A 19,682-nucleotide genomic window follows, 5' to 3' on the forward strand; every position below is an offset into this window, starting at 1 on the left:
TCAAGTTTCACTTCTCAGAAAACAACATACCTTACAGCAGAGGTGGTGAAGAGTCACCTCTTGGGACTGGAACCACATATGGGCCAAACTACTTTACAGTAATTAACCATGAAATTTATCAGAAATTGAAGTGCTAACCTAATCAGCCCAATTTCCCAAATGGCAGAACTCTTACCTGTGATCTTGACATGTCCATGACCTTATACTGTAATTTGATTGGAACTTTGTAACACTGAGATATTGGATGGACAGTGTGAATTGCTTGATTATAATATACAATATGTCTAGCACATGGAGAGGCTGTAAATGAGGAGCATGATACTGGAGTATTTCCTGAGATGAGTAGGTTGTGCTATCATGAGCAGCTAAGGAAATTAGATCCACATTCTTTGGGGTTTAGAAGAACGAGGGCTGATTACATTGAAACATACAAGATCCTGCAGAGTAGATGTCAAAATACTACTACTACTGGTGGGAGAATTTTGAACTAGGGTACATGGTTATGAGGTTGGAAGTAGTCATTTAACACTGATCTGTGTAGGAACTTCTTCTCACAGAGGTTTCTGAATTCTCTGCTCCAGGGAAAAGAGGAGGCTCGATAAATGGGGGTATCTAATAATGGGGCAGATATTCTTTTGATAGATTGGGAAATTGAGAGCTATGGGGAACAGGCACAAAGGAGGGGAAGCCAGGAGCGGATCAGAGATAATTATATTGAAAGGCAGGCAGGTTTGAGCGGCTGAGAGGCCTATTTCTGCTGCAATTTATTTAAGTTCTTTTGATAAGGATCTCAACAGTTTGAACAACTAGGAAGTCGATTCACAAAGGTTATCCATATTCAATAATTGCCTGGCTGTGATAAGTGAAATCAGGCAAGATGGAACTTATACATGGCACTATGACAGAAATTGCTGATGTGATCCTTCAATTGATCCTGTGATTATGGATTGAAGTATTGTTATTACACTGCAGGGACACCAGTAGGTGATGATAAAGGATATCCAAGTTACCTTGGTATTACATAACACATTGTAGAAGTCTTTCTTCGTTCAGCTTGAATGAGCAGTTGGAGAAGATTTGGATCTGGGGTTCAAATGTACAGGTTAAGGCTCGTCTTGATGAAAGGTCATTGAGCTGAAACATAACACTACCCCTCTCTCTCTGTGAAAGCTGCCTGAACTACTAAATATTGGCAATATTTTCTGTTTCTATTCCTGGCATTAAGCAGTTGCACTCCCTTTTTAAAGCTTGCAAACAAGTATCACCAGATGATTTATTTATTTTACTTTTGGACATGTTCTCATGCTTCACTGTTTTTGTACCTTTCATGTTTGAGTTATGTAACATGTCACATGCTTTGTGGATTGTTTCTTCTATTTAGAATGTGCTTGCTGCTGGCAGAATCCCGTATTTCTTTAATGCTGTGGATACAGGATAATGCAGAGTATTGGCTAAAATAATGTTCAATATCTTTTTCTGCATGAAATCACAGGAGGGTGTGTTGGCTTGGGAGTCTTCTTGAAGATCCACAATTAATTTCAATGAAAATACCAAGGAAACCACAAAAAATAACTTTCTGCAGGCTATAATTTTGTATTGCAAGACATATTGGAGTGCAAGTATACTTTTTGCACTTATTGTACTAAATTATTTTATGAGTGCACCAAATGATATGTAGATACTCAGGTTTATCTTTCTGCAGTACAGGACTTGTAATCAGAAAATAAACCCAATATAAGCCTCAGCTTTGAATCTTAACATGTAATTAGGCAACAGTGCTCCAGAAACAACAAGATATAAGGTGATGGCAATGGTCCAGTGAGTAAAATTTCAAACCACATGAACGATGTTAATACTGAGCTTGACTTAAAAAAAAGCACAGACCTTTGGCCATGGCAAATAGCCAGTGTGTGAAAGATGGCTGCTTTCTCTACGCAGTTCCAGCCTATGACAAACTTGGATGTGGATGAAAAGAATGGCTTTTGGAAAATTTAAGCAAAAATACAAACAGAAAATTAAAGGCACAATTGATGAAGGGAATATCAGCTTTTTGTGGATGAGGCAGAAAGAACAGGATCATTTCAATAACTGAGAGATAAATGAAAGAGAGGATAAGAACCCTGATAAATTTAGCATGCACCTTGAGCTGAAAGCAAATTATTAGACATATAGATAATGAGTTCCAAAGACTGAGGCAGGAACCAGGTCAACCTATTCATGACTTCCTTTGAGAAAAAAACAATGGAAAAAACAGAAAAATAACTTTCACGAGGAAATCTGCAGATGCTGGAAATTCAAGCAACACACAGAAAATGCTGGTGGAACACAGCAGGCCAGGCAGCATCTATAAGGAGAAACACTGTTGACGTTTCAGGCCGAGACCCTTGGTCAGGACTCAGAAATAACCTTCTGCAGGATACAATTTTGAATTTTATGAATATATAAGGGTTACAGTGTACTTTCTGTATTTATTCTACTGTGTCATAAACTAGTGTCCCAGATGATATGTAGATATACACACAGGTTGTTTCTTTCAGGCAGTAAGTGTAACATCATTAAAATAGGCAAAAGGTTATTAGACTAATTCATTTAGAGCTTAGTATACCCAGATGTGCATATGATTTGGCTTGGGAAGCAGATTACCAATGCCATAGATAAAGAGCACAGGAAGCCACAAATAGATTGACGAAGATGGTGGTCAGGTCTATGTTGGGAAGGGAAGCAGCATTAATACATTTAGACATCATTAGCAAAACACATGAAAGCCAGACTGAAGGAAGACTCCGCAGGAATAATGGAAAGTTATACAAGTTAGAGGGCTGCAGCATACTGATCAAATGACAAACCTTGAGAGAAGTGTAAATTGAAAGTGAAAAGTAGACAAGAAATGCCAAAGATCAAAAGGAAAGGAAATAAATTCTTAACTATAAGGTGACAGGGAGTTTGAAGATTCACTGAAAAAAACATTTGCATGGAGTTTGGGACTGTGGCAATGCCTGGAGAAATCAGATTTCCATCCAATGCAGAAAAGAGTGAGCAGCAAAACAGGCAACTATCAATCTCAAGTAAGCCAGCATAAAGATGGCCACAGTAACATCATGCCATTCAAACTATACCAAAGGAACCTCCAAAGAAAACTAAATGAAGATGGATAAATGAAGGAAAAAGTTTTAAAATAAAGCAATGTTATATTGACGAATTTGGAGAAACCTAACACAACGAAATATACAAAGGGAAAGAAGTTAATGGCTTGTTCTTTGTGAGAGTAGCAGGAGAACATAGCATTCTGAGTCTGAGAAGTTGCGAGTAACTTGATTCAATCTCTGTGAGCCACAAGATGGAGGTGTCACCACTGGGACTTGACAGTAACATACTGAATGAAAAGTTTTAATGAAATAGTTGGGTGTTTTTTGGATTTAGGATGTCACTTTACCATTGATTCCCCCCCCCTCCCCCCCCCCACCCAGTATCTGCTGGGATTTAGAGGAAGTTTGAAAATAAACTCATAAAAATGGAGCAGAAGTGGTTAATAGGCAAAGTCAGCAAATCTACCAATGAAAGTAAATGAAATCTCAAGGTGACATATGGTGATATATTTGTCCTTTGACAGTAAATTAACCTTGAGTTTTGAGTGGATAAACTCCATTGTGGTGTGAGAGGATCACTACCCAGTTCCAGTTTTGGAAGTATTATGTCAGAGTTGCCAGGATCAGATACTGGAATGTGAATCTTGATGGGTAATCCTTACTGTCAGCAATATTTTGCACACAATTCGCATGATGCAAGTTTCCATGTCACTTTTTGGCCTCGGAGGTGTGTTTAAGAGGAGAATTGATGAGACTTACAGAGGATGTGAGGGGATATTTGGCAGAGCGGATTGTATCCACATCTATGGAGTGAATGATAAAGCCTCTGATTATTATCCCTATAAAGCAACGGGCAAATCTAGTAAAGCTGGGCTCTGCTAAGTGCTGACAATGGCTCAAAAATATGAAAAAATAGCAGCTTTTTAGCCTGGATGGAGTGAAGCCAAGTATGAAAAAGTTACCACTGAGACTAAGGCATCAAAGGGAAAGAGAAGCTGAACATGATTTCTTGGCGTAATCCAATACCTGAACTCCTACATTCTTCACATGTTAAAGCATATGGCAAACTCAAAAGCACTAAAGGAAGAAGATGCTGATCAACCTTAACTGCATTTTAACTAAAATGTGGGAAGTGATGAGTACTAAGAAGCTGCCGTATTATAACAGACAGAAACAGGATGGTTTGAGACCAGACATCAACCCAATAACATTTGTCAGTAGCAACAAGATATGTCAAGGTGGAGAGTTATCAGCACTTCTACATGGACAGAAGAAGGTTCGTGCTCTCTAAAGAAGGATATTTGCAGTGTAAAGTGACCTTGAACTCCTGGAGCAATCCTAAGTGAAAAATTTCTGTACAGTTCCAGGAAGATTATTACGATTCTTCTTGTTGCTTCACATTTATAATTTCATGCCAAAATACAAGCAACGAAAAGAAGTGAGACAGAAATACTGAGAAGGTCAGGCAGCATGGGGGGGAAGAGAAATTCGAATCTTTCTAAGCAATAACCCTTCCGCAAATCAAGAGAACAGGTTGATTTTTAGTTGCAGAGAAGCTGGAGTAGGATGGAGAGTTCAAAGGAAACTGAGAAAATCTGATTATGTGAGGTCTGATTCATCGCACACAAATCCGTTCATTGAAATAGATTAAAGAATGAGAGAGAAAACAAACAAATGGACTGGTAAAAGATGGGAAATGTAAACTGAAAGCAAACATTGGAACAAGCAAAGAACTGAAACCAAAATTAAATGCAGGGAACGCCCAGAAGATCAGGTAAGCCCAAAGTAAATAGAACAAATTAATAATACAGATGGATTACTTTACAGCATGAAGTACTCTGCTAATACAAACAGAGAAAATGTCTTACCTGAAATTGTTTTATTTGATATTGAGTCCTGAAGGCTGCATCATGTTCGTAAAGAAGGTGAAGTACTTCTCTTTAAGCTTATATTGGGCCTGATTGGAGCAGTACGCAAAGCTATGCTGAAATACATGAGAGTGGGAGAGGGATGGAGAATTAAAATTGTGGACAACTGGGATCAGGATCATTCTAGGGACTGAGCAAAGGTGCTCTGCCAAACACTCACCCAGTCGTTCAAAGAAATGGCACTGACATGTGCCATCTTATTAGCAACCACAAGAGAAACATAAGATGAAAGATCTGGATGTGTTGCTATCTTATAAACATGACAGCAGCAAATGAGAGGATGATCAAAGCACTGGCAGCTAAAAAAAAATCAATCAATCATTGGTTAATCAGGGATAATACAACAAGATGCAGAAGTATCATTCCAAACAGTTGAAAAATCATTACTTTATTAAATCAATGAAGACCACGCAGATGTTGAGAAAAGTAGATAGAAAAATGAGTCAGTTATATACATGTAGAAATATATAGAGAGAAACTTGTTAACATGCTGCGTATATCAGATGTATGGAAAAAAGGAGGCAATAATAGCCACTGAAATACTACCTGAGTCATGACATACAACCAAAGTTCAATAATTCCATTTAATATCAGAGAATGTGTACAATTTCATGTGTACATGAAATTCTTGTTCTTCACTGACATCCATGAAAACAGAAGAGTGCCCCAAAGAATGAATGACTGTAAAATTGTTCCAATCCCAGCCCCCTCACAACCTCCTCCCATGCAGCAAAGCATCGACCCTCCCCCGTCCCCACTTACTTCAGCAAAAAAGCATTCCCACCCTCCACCCAAGAAAGACCATGATCTGCAGTGCAACAGAAACTAATTGTTCAGCTGACAATTCGACATACCACAGGCTCTCTCTTTCTCCTTAATAAAGGGACAGAGAGGTGTCACAAAGTGAGAGGAGAGACTAACAAGGCAAAAATAAACACTGGCTGATTTACGGTGTTAAGGTCTGCAATGTCAGTTTTTCTTTCGCAGTCTCCAACCTGAGAATTGGTAACCAACTCTCCTCCACCAACGACAGAAAGAGCGAGTGAGCCGAGTACAGAGCCCCCTGACAGCTGATCTGCTCTTCCCGAAATTCAATTTTCTCCCATGACACTTCAGTCAGCAGCACTGGTATTGAATCGCTTGGTCCTCAGGGCAGCAAAGCCTCAGAAACCCGGGCACGCTTGGCTTCTAGGCCGTGTCCTTGGGATATTGAAAAACAGCCAATCAGTGAGCCCCAACAGCAGGAACCAACATCATAAAGTTTGAAGTTTAAGTGCAGCTGCAGGTTGACTTGTTCTCATATAAACTAAATATCAAAGGTTTCTGCTGCAAATCCTTTCCATCATAAACAATTAACATGTCATGTTGAATCCTTAGAAATCAGTGTAACAATGGAAACAAGACCATAAGACCATAAGATATCGGAGCAGAATTAGGCCATTTGGCCCATTGTGTATGCTCTGTCATTTCATCATAGCTGACACAATTTTCCTCTCAATCTCATTCTTCCCATAACCCTTCATACTCTGAGCAATCAAGAATCCATCAACCTCTGCCTTAAATATACATAAATACAGACTGTGGAAAAGAATTCTACAGATTCACCACTCTCTGGCTAAAGAAATTCTCCTCATCTCTATTCTAAAAAGATGCCCATCTATTCTGAGGCTGTCTTCTCTGCTCTTAGACTTTCCCACCATAGGAAACATCCTCTCCACATCCACTCTATCATGCCCTTTCAACATTTGTTAGGATTCAATGCGATTACCTCTCATTCTTCTGAATTCTAGTGAATACAGGCCCAGAGCCATCATATGTTCTTCTTATGACAAGCCATTCAATCCTGGAATCATTTTCATGAACCTTTGAACCCTCCTGAGTTTCAGCACATCCTTTCTAAGGGGCCCAAACCTGCCTCAATACTCCAAGTGAGGACCCTCCAGTGCTTTATAAAGTCTCAACATTACATCCTTGCTTATATTCTAGTCCCCTTGAAATGAATGCTAAAATCACATTTGCTTTCCTCGCCACAGGCTCAAGCTGCAAGTTAACCTTTAGGATATTCTGCACAAGGACTCCCAAGTCCCTTTGCACCTCAGGTTTTTGTATTTTCTATCCATTTAGAAAATAATCAACCCTTTCATTTCTTCTACTGAAGTGCATGATGTTACTCTTCCCAACACTGTATTCCATATGCCATTTTCTTGCCCATTCCCCTAATCTGCCTAAGTCCTTCTGTAGCCTCTCTACTTCCTCAAAACTTCCTGCACACCACCTATCTTCATATCGTCTGCAAACTTTGCAACAAAGCCATCAATTCCATCATCCAAATCACTGACATATAAGAATCAGTCCCAACACAGATCCCTGTGAAACACCACTAGTTACCAGCAGCCAGACAGAAAAGGCTCCCTTTATTGTAACTCTACCTCCTGCTAATCAGCCATAGCTTTATCCATGCTGAGATGTTTCCGGTAATATCATAGGCTTGTAGCTTGTTAAGCAGCCTCATGTGTGTCACCTTGTCAAAGGCCTTCTGAAAATTACAAAACATCAACAGATTTTCCTCTGTCTATCCTGCTTATTATTCAAAAAATTCCAACAGATTTGTCAGGCAAGATTTTTCCTTGAGGAAACCATGTCTAGTTTATCATGTACCTCCAAATACCCTGAGATCTCATCCTTAACGACTCCAACATCTTCCCAACCACTGAGGTCAGACTAACTGGACTATAGCTTCCTTTCTTTTGCCTCTCTCACTTCTTGAAGACTGACATTTACAATTTTCCATTCTTCCAGAACCATGCCAGAATCAGGTGATTCTTGAAAGATCATTAGTAATTCCTCCACTGTCTCTTCAACCACCTCTTTCAGAACTCTGGGTGCATACCATCTGGTCCAGGTGACTTATCTACCTTCAGAGCTTTCAGTTTCCAAAGAACCTTCTCTTTAGTTATGGTAATTTTACACACTTCATGCCCCTTGACACCTGGAACTTTCATCATTCTGCTAGTGTCTTCCACAGTGAAGACTGATGCAAAATATTTATTCAGTTCGTCCACCATTTAATTGACCCCATTACTACCTCTTGTCCTCATGAAAGAAAGTCAAGTCAAGGTGTTAGTAGGCTTGAAGTGTTTTATGGGTTTATCACTGTCATCCCCACACAATATCCAAGAATGTGCTTTATTAAATAGAGATACATCCAAACAGCCGAGAGAATTTTATCAAACAGAGACAGACAAAAGACGACGCAGAAGTTGCCTTATTGTTATTCTGACAACAATTCTTGAGACTGATAACAAATTAGCTGCTGAATAGCAGGAAACACAATACAAGTTTTGCTAAGTAAATTGTATTCTCCACTAAATAACGATGTAAGATAACAGGCAAATGATGTATAAGCAAAGGGAAGCCCACACTACACTGGCCATGCAAAATCATGACTTTAGTTTATTTGAGGATAGGCAGTGCAAATACAAGATCCAATTATGGCAACCAATGATGCAGTTAAAATTAAAATAATAAGAAACTGCAGATGCCAGAAGTCTGAAATAAAAATGGAAAACGCTGGCCCGGTGGTTACTGTAGAATGAGAAAGGCAGAGATCATTTCAGGTCTGAGGTACAGCAAAATTTATACAACTATATAAAGTTTATATAACCTGGGATTATAAATTGAAACTGATATGGAAGAGAAAATAAGTTGTAAAACCTATCTAGTTTCTATCAGATCTGGTAAAATCAAGTATCAGAAACAATATCAGCAACTTTTACTATAATATGAGTAACTGGTATCATATCATCAACACACAAACTCATACCAAAGAGGAAAGATTATATTCAGCTCCATAAAAGTGCATTATTTTACCACCTAAACAATGTTATAAATTATATTCTATGAATTATTCTAAGTAATAATAGAGCTTCAGATGTTTTAAAATAAATCATTGAAGTTTAAAGCTTTAAAAACACTTACAAAATGTTTTCTTAAGATAAAGAGACGTAATGTTATTGCAAGGAAGGACATATGCTTAAATATATATTTGTGAATATTTTACCACATCACTCATTAGTGCACTTGGAAGTGCAAATAAATATAAATGGGATGGTAAATACATTTCAGGCTATACGGCCAGCATTGTTGGATGGTAAATGAGCAACTAATAAAGTTTAATGCTGAAAATTGGGAAGAGTTATGTAATCGGAAGAGGAGGAATAGTTTTACAAAAGTATAAAAACAGATTGTTGGGCAGGTTGAGAAAGTGATTGAAAAACTATATAGGATCTTGAGCTATATCACAAGCAAGGAAAGTATGATTAACTTTACAAAACAATGCAAAAGAAAAGTTGCTGGAGGAACTCAGAAGAACAAGCAGCAGCTGTGGAGGGCAATGGACACTCAACATTCTGGATCAAGACCTTTTATCCAGACACAACAAAGCCTCAGAGCCTCAGCCATTGGAATGCTGTATCCTTGGATGTGGCACCTTGGAAAAGATTTGAACTCTTTGGAAACCATTTGATTCCAGGAATGAGGATCTTTAACTACACGGGTAGACTGATGAATTTAAGATTGCTCTCTTTAGAATACAGGAGGTTGTGTAAAGTATTTTAAATGATCAAGCCTACAATCTGAGTAGACAGAGAGAAAATTTTCATATTGGTGGTGGGTTCAGGAACCAGGGAGTAAAATGCATAGGGGATCAGTGAAGATGAAATGGGAGTTTTTAATGCATGAAGTGACTAAGATCTGGAGCGCATTGTCAGAGACAGTAATAGAGGCAGATTCAGCTGTAATTTTTAAATGAAGATCCACTTAATTCACCATATACATTTATACAACTAGGAACTTGCTCAAGGGGTATTGGTGCTACATAAAAGGCAAAAACAACAGCATTCAATTATTATACAGAATAAAGAATTACATAAAAATAATGTTAGGAGTACAGATAAGGAATAAAATATGCATAAATATGTAAATATCAGATTGTATTTACAATGTAATCAGCATTATAAAGATGAGAGCTGAATAATTATTTGGAAAGAAGGAATTTGAAGGACCATGGAAAGAGGACACAGGAGTGGGTCTACCTGAATGACTCTTACACTGAGCAACAAGCAATACACCGAAGGAACTTAGCAAATCAGGCAACATCAGGAAGGAAATAGACAGTTGACTTCTCAGGTTGTAATCCTTCATTTGGAGTCCATATGAAGGGCCTTGATCCAAAATATCATCTGCCATTTTCCACCATAGATGTTGACTGACCTTGAGTTTCTCCAACGCATTGTGTGTTGCTCTAGATTCCCGCATCCGGAGATTGCAGCATAGAAGCGAGTGCAGAGGGTGAGTTCCAGCTTCTTGCTTTTTGATCAGTTGATTTGTTCTGGACAGGGGACGAGGCCCTGCCATTACATCCAAGTGTTGCTCAGTTTTTTTTCTGGTTTTGGATGTGGACTTGGTCTATAGACTTCAGTCTTATAGTTTTTATATTCTGTGTTTTCTCGCCCAATCCTCTCAGTTTTTATTTGTAGGAATGAGGATTTGGGGGATGATATGCCTGATTCATCTTGTTTGCTTTTTTGTGTGGAAGGAAGGATTTGGGGGTCAATATGCATGTTCTGTTTTGCTCATTTTTTGTGCAGGAGGAGGGATCTGATGTGCCTATCCTGTTTGTATTCGTTTTTTTTTGCAGGGAGGAGGGATTTGGGGGTTAATGATTGTGCCACCTTTCTTTTCATTCTTACTTTCATGGTTACCAGAATTGAAGAATTTCAGAGTTCTATACTTTGATAATAAATGAACCTTTGATCTTGTGTCTCTGATCTTATATAGAAACACAGAAAACCTACAGCCCTTCAGTTCACGATGCTGCGGCGAACATGTACTTATTTTAGAAATTACCTAGGGTTACTCATAGCCCTCTATATTTTTAAGCTTCATGTACCTATCCAGGAATCTCTTAAAAGACCCTATTGTATCCGCCTCCACTGTTGCCAGCAGCCCATTCCACTCACTCACTACCTTCTGTGTAAAAAACTGACCCTGACAGCTCCTCTGCACCTACATCCAAGCGCCTTAAAACTGTGCCCTCTCATGTTAACCACGTTAGTTGATATGGATTTGACAAGCAACAGGTGCAAACATTCGGTGATTCTATGATACTTTCAGTAGAAAGCATACAATGTATCTCCCCACATACAATGACCCATAGTCTGAAAATAAACACAGTAAACAGATTTGACTCTTGAAGTGTAATTAAGTAGCAGGATTTTGGGAACAAAAAGACCTGTCTGTTTTGTAGGCTCTTTGGACTGATGTTACAGCAGACAAGCAGGAAAACATGAAGGAAACTCATCGCCATGAATTGCTGTGGTTTGGCCTTGCATGCCCTTTCTAATATAGTGACTGCAGCACTGTTTGTCCTCCCTCTTTATGTTTGGCTTTGCACAGTCCCCCTTTCAAGATTCAAGGTGGAATGGGAGTTAGTCCACCATGGCTCTCCCTCCATTTTGTCACTGCATGGAGTGCATTTTCTCTGCATCTTCCTGTTTCTCTTTGTATACATTACCCACTATATGCTGAGTGTGGATTACCTAAGTCCTCTTTTGAGTATACTGCAAAGAATAACTGGACACTGCACATATACAGGGCATTGGTGCACATTGTCCCTGGATCATTGATTAATAGAACACTGTCCATTCACCTTTTAGATGCACTAAACACTGAATATCACCTTCTTCTGTGGTGCACTTTTTAAAGACCTGTTAACAGATGTATAACGTTTCACCACATGCACATTGTGTGCTGGTGACAGAGACATTCTGTCCTCCCTCCCCATTTATGTGTGCATAATCCACAGGATACCCTTATTTTATATATACATCATCCCCCTTGCATCAGAAATATGGCACTGCGCATCCTTGCTTTTTGCACAATTTCTTTCCGCTATACGCATCCCTGAACACAATGGCTCCAGCACACCAAGTGAATGTGCTGCACACCTTTACATATAGCAATGCCTTAGCATTTATTCTTCACATGATGTGTGTCTCCTACACTGATTGAGACATTTTCCCATTTCCATATTAATCTGATGCCCTGAAAATATTCTGTCCCAAGTCCCGGATCATATACTATCTCTAACACAATGAATGAAGTGTCACATTTGAAGAGTCACTTGATAATTTGTACTGTACCATACAATAATTATTTTACACACTTTATCTAAGCATAACTAATTTGTAGATTTAATTCTTACTTTCTTAAGTTATTGTGCTTTACACCCTGGTCTGGAGAAGTGTCTCATTTGGTGGTATACGTGTATATAGTTAAATGACAATAAATTTGACTTCACTTGAAATGTCACTGTGTACTCCATGCCCCACATTGTCCCTGATACACTGAATGGCATGTAGCAATGAATTCCTCGTTCTAGGTGCCTTGAAGGATAAAGAGTGCAGGGGCCTCTGCTTGGATATGCACATCGACCCCAGTCGGTCAAGTGTCGGTGCATTTCTGCTCCCTGTCCTTTTCCAAGCAATAACTTAGAAACACTGGTGCCCAGTCCATCCTCCATGTAACCAAAGAATATTCATGTAGTTAGCAGCAAACTGAGTGACAGGAAACCGCATACTGGTTCTCTGTTCCTGATACATGGATTACAATGTGATGCTTGTCCCAAACCTAGGCATGCTTTTCATGCTAGACATCTATCATTTTAGGTATCTGATACAGAATATGGTGTGCTGTCTATGTTTGAGTAGACAATTCATCGTGTTTGGAATGGCAGGTTGCCTGCATGCATATGCTCACAGAACACAGAGTGAAGGATATTACATTTCTCAATGTTCTGTGAGAGAATGCTGTATGGATGCTGCCCCTCTATATATTGTACCTCATGCATGTTCAGTAATAGGGTTCAATATGCATGTGGGGTTGCCATGTGCCAGGCCATGCATGGTCCAAATGATCAGGGTGCCTTCATTAATGGAGTACAGTATATGCTTTGCTCTGATCTAAAGGTCGATAGGGAATCTGTACTAGAATGTTCCCTGTACCAGATAACTTAGTGTTCTTTTACTCCTGGTTCTGTACACAGAGCAATGGATTATGAGTCATGATATTGACTCAGTTAATTACTTGAATCATGACATAATTGGAATGAACATCACCAATAGCTTGTGCTGGTCCAACCACATCAGAAACCATGGCCAAGAAAGCTCACCATCACCTCTACTTCATGCTCCCATTATTGATGCACCCTTGGAAAGTATACTATCTGAATACATAATGTCTTGGGATGGTAACTGCTTTGCAGGTGACTGCAAGGAAGTGCAGTGTTGTGGGGACAGCTCAGCACATCGTGGAAACCAGCCTCCCTTCCATGGAACTTCTCCCTCTCTCAGTAAAGCAGCTAGCATAAACAAAAACCCCACCCACTACCAACCTTCTCTCCTTTCCCCCTCCAATGCTCTGAAAATTTAAAAGCCTGAAATCACACACTATCAGGTTTAAGGATAGATTCCACCCCATTAAATCAGAGTTCAAAGTACACTTATTATGAAAGCATATATACATTATGCAACCTCGATATATGTCCTAGGCAGCCACAAAACAAAGAAACCTCAAAAGAACGCCTTTTAAAAAAAGACCATCAAACACAATGAACAGAGAGAGAAATGAAAAAAAATTGTGCAAACAGGAAATTAAGCAAATAGCTTCATAACTGAAGTTCTGCGAAAGACACAAAGCCAGACATCACTGCAGCTGGAGCAGGCCACAGCCTCAGTTCATCACAAAACCAAGTAAACATCATAGCGCAGCGTGCAAAACTGGGCAGAACGGGCCCTCGTCTCGCCTCCGGTCCCGACTTCAATGTGGCCCGGCACTTAATTAGCCCAAACATTGGGTCATTGCTTGCTGTCGTACCACTCTGGAGTCTGAATTCCGCCACCACGATTCGGCCCATATCCGATCTGGCACTTAAATCGATTAGACACCGGGACTTCCCTCGCTCTCAGGAAAGCCACGCTCTGCCTTGGCTCCGCTTCCACCTCGCCCCCGCCTTCGATTGCTGCGACCATTTCTCGCCATCGCCACCGCTCCATTGTTAGTGTGATCATTATTAATAAAGTATTCAGTGGTGTTTGTTGCTTTGTTTTTTTTTGCCGCCGATAAGCAGTCACCGACCATCACAACGGCATCTTAAACCGGATGCCTAGTGCAATAAGATGGACTCGTGACCTCACAATGTATCTCGTTATGGTCTTGCACTTTATTGTACAACTGCACAACATTTTCTTAGTAGCTGCTACTCTTCATTCTGAATTGTTATTGTTTTACCTTGTTCTACCCGAATGCGGTGTAATGATTTATTTGCATTAGCAGAATGCAAGGCAAGCTTTATATCGTATCTTGCTACCTATTACAACAAAACAATGGCAATTCCAGAATGCAAGATCATTTTTCACTGTTGTCGGTACATGAGAGAAAAATAAAGTAATTCCGGTGATATTGTCTGAAACGCAATGTAACGTGTCGGATTGTGTCGTGTGGGCTTCATCCCTCTGTCCCAAGAACCACCGTCTTTTCCTGTGTCCATACACATCAGCATGCCGTACCCACACCCCTACCCCTGTAGACAACACTGATCTTTGCACTTCTATTGAGTGGTTGCACTATTTCTCCAGGACTCGAGGTCCTTCCTATATTGATTGACAGATGGCCATATCAGGCCATAGCGTGGTGCATGTGCTTTCAGATAGCGTGGAATTCTTCTCCCAACCGAGATGCCCCGGTGGCCGTGGCAGCGACGAGCGCGGTGCTCCGGATAGCAGTGACGGGCTGCGCTTTCCTCCCTCTCGTCACATCTACGTCCCTCAGCCAGCCCGAGGTGTCCTGGCTTCCACCCCCTTGCCAGTTGCTGGCAAACTGGGGGGAAAAAGTTTTACACCGGAAGGCTTGGTGTAAGGTTACACTGCTGTCAATGAACTTTAGGTCAGACTGGACGAGCGTCGTTTCACAGTCTCCGTTCACTGAGTGACAATTTCCCGTTTCAAGTCCCCGTGTACACCGAGTTGTTCGTTTCTGCAGCCGATCCCATTCATTTAGGGACTGCCGCCTTTAGGTAATATACCTCAGACTGCTAACCTGGCCCCCACCATTCGGCAGTTCATGGAACAGCGCTCCCCAGTCTCGGTACGTGGGAGTACTCTGCCTCCCCTCTTTTCGTGGAACGCACAAAGCGCATTGCTCCGCAACTGCGCGTTCATTGGAGTGCTGCACGAATTCTCCGTGCGTGGTGTGGCAAGTTGCATTGCCCTCCCCGGTATGCACTGTGTGAGTTTTGAGATTGCACTGTCCTCATTGGAGTCCTAATATTGATTGAAACGTTGCCCTACATTCCCGGTGCCGTGGATTGAATGACAGATTGCATTGTCCTCCGGAGTATCTGTGCATTGAGTGATAAATTGCAGTACTTTCGGTGAATAACAAATTGTACTGCCTTCAGGTGCCTGTGTATTGGGCTATTACACTGCGTTCCCAGTACTTGGGCACAGGGCGAGAGGTCGCTTTGCCTTCCCCTGTGCCGGTGTGTTGAGAGGCGCTTGGTTCCCGTGTATTGAATAAGAGATTGTGCACTGCCTTCCAAGACGAGCCCGCTCTGAGCGGCAAAGCCGGTCCCGTGCGGTGAGCACTGCCTCGCCAGGCTCGATGCATTAATTAACAATTTGCACTGTCCTTCCTGGTGCTTGTAGATTACTAAGTGACAGGTCGCACTGCCCACTCCGGTGCATGTGCATCGAGTAGCAGCAGGTAGCTCTGTGCCCGTGCATTAAGCGTCAAGTTGCATTCCCAAGTTGCCCGTACCTTCCCCCCCGGTGCCTATGCACTGACTGACACAATTGCACTACCCTCCCTCCCGGAGCATGTGCACAGAGTGACAGGTTGCACTGCCCACCCCGGTCGGTGCCTGTGCTGTGCTGTGCTGTCCCGTCCCGCGGCTCGCTTCGCCTGCGGTTGACGCACGAGCTGGCAGCGGCGGCGGGGGCTCGCGCTCCGCTCACTGTAAGATGGCGGCGCTGGGCGAGGAGCGGCGCTTCGGGCTGTCGTGCGCGAGGCTCAGCGCGGGGCAGCGGCTGTCGCTCTACCACGTCAAGCTGACCGACACGGCGCTGCGGGCGCTCGAGGCTTACGAGCGGCTGGCGGTGAGTTAGTCGACGGCCGGGCTTCGGGGGGACCTGTTGCCGAGCGCGGCACTGCCAGCCCTCGGTACCGGGACCGACGCGACCCCGAACCCTGTCTCCTTCCCCCCGCCCGCCCCTCAGCCCGGAATGGGGGGCTCCGGCCCCACTTCTCCGTGTCTCGGCTCCGAGTGCTCTTATCCCGCCCGCGACGCTGCTCGTTGACCGGATAGCCCGCCGTCGGAGGCTGCCCACCGCTCGGGATCTGCCCTCCTCTTACCAGGGCTCAGGGTTTTCCAGCGGTTCCGGATGCTTCACCGATACCCCTAGTGATCCCGGGACATTACTCCCGCCCCCACCCCCACCCTGGCTCCTGTATCGTTGGGGGTCCTCGGGCTGTCGCGACCCTCTTGTGTGCTGAAGCATCTCCCCGCCCGCATCCCCTCACTTCTCTACCACTGACCTCCACATCATCCCTGCCCACGTTCTTCTTCCTTCCCTCCACCTTTCCCCATTTACCCCCGTCCATCAACCCTTCGACTTCTCTCTCCACTTGCCCCAAAGCCACCGATCCCTCTCCCTCCAGCCACAGCCCACTTCAAACCCTTCTCCACCTACCCCTCGCCACACATTTCCCCTTTTCTACACATCTCTCTCCCGGCCTCTCCTCGTCAGCCCCTCGCTCTTCTATTCTCACTCCTTAATTGAATAGCCCTCTTCGCCGTGCGCACACTCCAGTGCCCCTCTGCTCCAAATCTCCCTTCCCATCGCTATCCAAAGCCGCCTTCCTCCTCCTGTCATATCCTCTTCCAGACATTCTTTGCTCAATTCCTCTTCATGTCCCGACCATCGCCCCATTCAAATCAGGGGAGTAGGGGGTGCTGTGTAAGGGGTTTTGTTTTATTCTCTGAGGTGGTATATATTTTACCCCCTTCATTTAGGGATGAGGGTCAGTCTGCCTCGATATTCCTGGAAACGGTGAACGGCTGTTGATTCTTCGCCCCTTACTCTGTGGTTTGTGCCAGATGTGTACAGTGTAAATTCCCTTTCACTGTTCGGCACTGTTATTGCTGGAGTTTTGACATCGCTGTGGTCACTCCCTTCTTTTCACCTATTGGTCAATTTGAGTCAGCGACTCCCTCCCGTTTCGTCTAGCTGATTAACCATTGGTCAATTAAATCCTAGTTTCCAATTTACTCCTTCCGCTATTGGTTAGTTTGCGCCTGTTCTCAATTGGCTACATTTCTCACAGGTTCATTAAAACCGAGTTGCCAATGGACGCTGTTTTCAATTGGTAGTTTTGTTGCTGTATGCCTCTTCAGACCCGGTCCAGCAAAAAATACCATTGGAGTCAGAAATTTGCAGGTTGTCAGTCATTAACTGCCACAAGTTGATTTTTTTTTATTTGTCTTTTTGAAACGAACATTTTTTTTAGTCAAGGAAAACAATTACGTATAAAAAAGCATTGAAGTAAGTTAAAATAGACCACCGTCAAAATGTTCATTTTCAAACATGTTTACCTGAATATTGTGGTGAACTAAGAAGGTTGAATGGGTTTTTGGAATTCAGATCTGCTGACCCCCACTGCTATAATTATTGAAGGTACTTGTATGTCAAGAGTTATTGTGGAGTTGGGTGAAGAAAATGTACTTATTAACAGGTTTAGAGAATTTTAAAAAAGAGAAGTCTTATAGGAATGTAAAATATATAATAGAAGGAAGCATGAACAATTAAATTAATGAACTTAACATTGGTGGGCAAGATTACGGAAATATCATTGGCTTGAAGAATCGTGGCATATGGAATTTGAAATTGGTTTAGTGGTCAGAAGGCAGAGCGCGACTCTGGTGATAGGGTGGGTGTAGTTTGCTCATGGAAGCTTGTAACCAGTGATTGGTTGATTGGTGTTGGAGCCCTTTGTTTGTTATCTGGATGTGATTGCAGAAGGTACGATCAGTGGTTTGCAGCTGATGCCAAAATTGTTGATATTTTTGAAAGTGAAGAGTTTTTAATTACAGAACGGTGTTCCTAAGTCGGTAAGATAACAGAAATTGCAAAAGAAAAACAAGGTAATACATTTTAAAAAGTCTTAACATGGCTGGGATATACACAATGAATGGCGGAATTCTTATGTTCTTGGATGATATAAGATGAGCACTTGTAGCCTACTGTTCTATGATGTTTCATGCACTGTGCTGAAAATGGGATCAGTATAGATCAGTGGTTTCAAAACTTTTTGGGTTACTGCTCCCTTGACTTCCAGACCACATTCCCAGTGCCCCTTCTCACTTTTCACCATTACATAATAACTATAAAGAATTTAGACTTAGGGTGCTCAGTGAAAGAAACTCGGAACTGCAAATTCAAAGTAATGACAAATAATTGCAAAAAAATTCAAATCTACGTAAAGCTACAAATGTATTTTTGATTACAGTAAAAATAATTCCATCAACAGTTTTAGAGCATATATAAGCAGTCCAATTATTTCATCACCTTTTTACTTTTCAGTTTGATGGATGGGTTCAGTGCAGAGATATCAGCTTTTCAACATCAGGCTGAACGCCACTCGGAAGGTGTATCAGATCCCCATGTTTAGTAATTTGGAGTCTGTTTCTTTGTTTTGAAAGAAGTTGGGTCGCTACACTAAAACAATGCTCCACTAACGGTGATGTTGGAAAGTTGATAAAGAACATCTTGACTCTTTTCCAGGGTGCAGTATAGCATTTAGAGGTTTCTTTCTGCAACCAAAATTCTTGATATGGTTATTTGAACCTCAGCTACAGCTCCAATTTTGTAACATCATCAGTTCTTCCTCCATCCTTCCTGTTAATTCCTCATTACAAGTGCTCAAGAATGGAATTAAGTAAAGATCCTGAAATGTCTCTGTTGTGTCTATGCAGCTCATCCAGGTGGGCACAGTATACCTTGAAGATCATCATCTGGTATTCTTTCTTTCTCTTCCAACTTAGACAGACTCTGGAAAAATTTGCGACAGCGAGTGTTGTACTTAAATAGGTTTAACTTGGACAGAAATATGGAGACCACAGATTTAACTTAGACTAAGATTCACATCATTTCCTTGAATTGAAGATTGATTTCAATAAACTTTGCAAATAATTCTGACAACTAAGCCATGTAATACTTAATGTTCTTGAGTTGATTACTGAATGAAGAATTTCATCACAGTTTCAAGTACATCTCAGGCAGTTTCCTTTTGAGAACCATCTGACTTATGTGTAAACAAGCAATCAGATTTCTGTCATTCTTAGTAAAAAGCTCTTGAAGTTGTGGTGAGTTTAAAGCATGGGACTTGATTTTATTTACCAGTGATAACAATATTTAATGATTTGTGCAGCTGATTACTTGAGGTTTTTTGAGACAAGATGTCTATGAAATACACAATGAAAGGTAAATATGTTAAGAACAGCTTTTACAAGAAAGTAGTAACCCACAGTTAAGTCTGTTCATTGATCATGCCC

General features: G+C 41.6%; 1 protein-coding gene and 1 long non-coding RNA gene across 4 annotated transcripts in view; one reads left to right on the forward strand and one right to left on the reverse strand.

Annotated features, from left to right (window-relative positions):
• Nucleotides 1-17,157, reverse strand: part of LOC132382465 (uncharacterized) — a 46,339-nt gene extending 29,182 nt beyond the window's left edge. The window contains exons 1-2 of one of the 2 annotated variants that reach the window (XR_009508323.1): nucleotides 16,484-17,157; nucleotides 4,955-5,070 (exon numbers count right to left, since the gene is read on the reverse strand). This is a non-coding gene — a long non-coding RNA (uncharacterized LOC132382465). Of the gene's footprint in view, nucleotides 1-4,954; nucleotides 5,071-13,948; nucleotides 14,067-16,483 lie in introns of those variants that run through there. The other variant, XR_009508322.1, reaches the window with a different exon arrangement.
• The window catches only part of LOC132382464 (RNA polymerase II elongation factor ELL), a 103,007-nt gene continuing 99,168 nt past the window's right edge, over nucleotides 15,844-19,682 (forward strand). Inside the window, exon 1 of one of the 2 annotated variants that reach the window (XM_059952687.1) lies at nucleotides 15,844-16,227. In XM_059952687.1, coding sequence (XP_059808670.1) covers nucleotides 16,093-16,227 — 135 coding nt within the window. In that variant the 5' untranslated portion in view covers nucleotides 15,844-16,092. The remainder of the gene's footprint in view (nucleotides 16,228-19,682) is intronic. The other variant, XM_059952688.1, reaches the window with a different exon arrangement.

The sequence above is a fragment of the Hypanus sabinus genome, chromosome 28 (assembly GCF_030144855.1).
Source record: "Hypanus sabinus isolate sHypSab1 chromosome 28, sHypSab1.hap1, whole genome shotgun sequence".
NCBI lineage: Eukaryota > Metazoa > Chordata > Chondrichthyes > Myliobatiformes > Dasyatidae > Hypanus > Hypanus sabinus.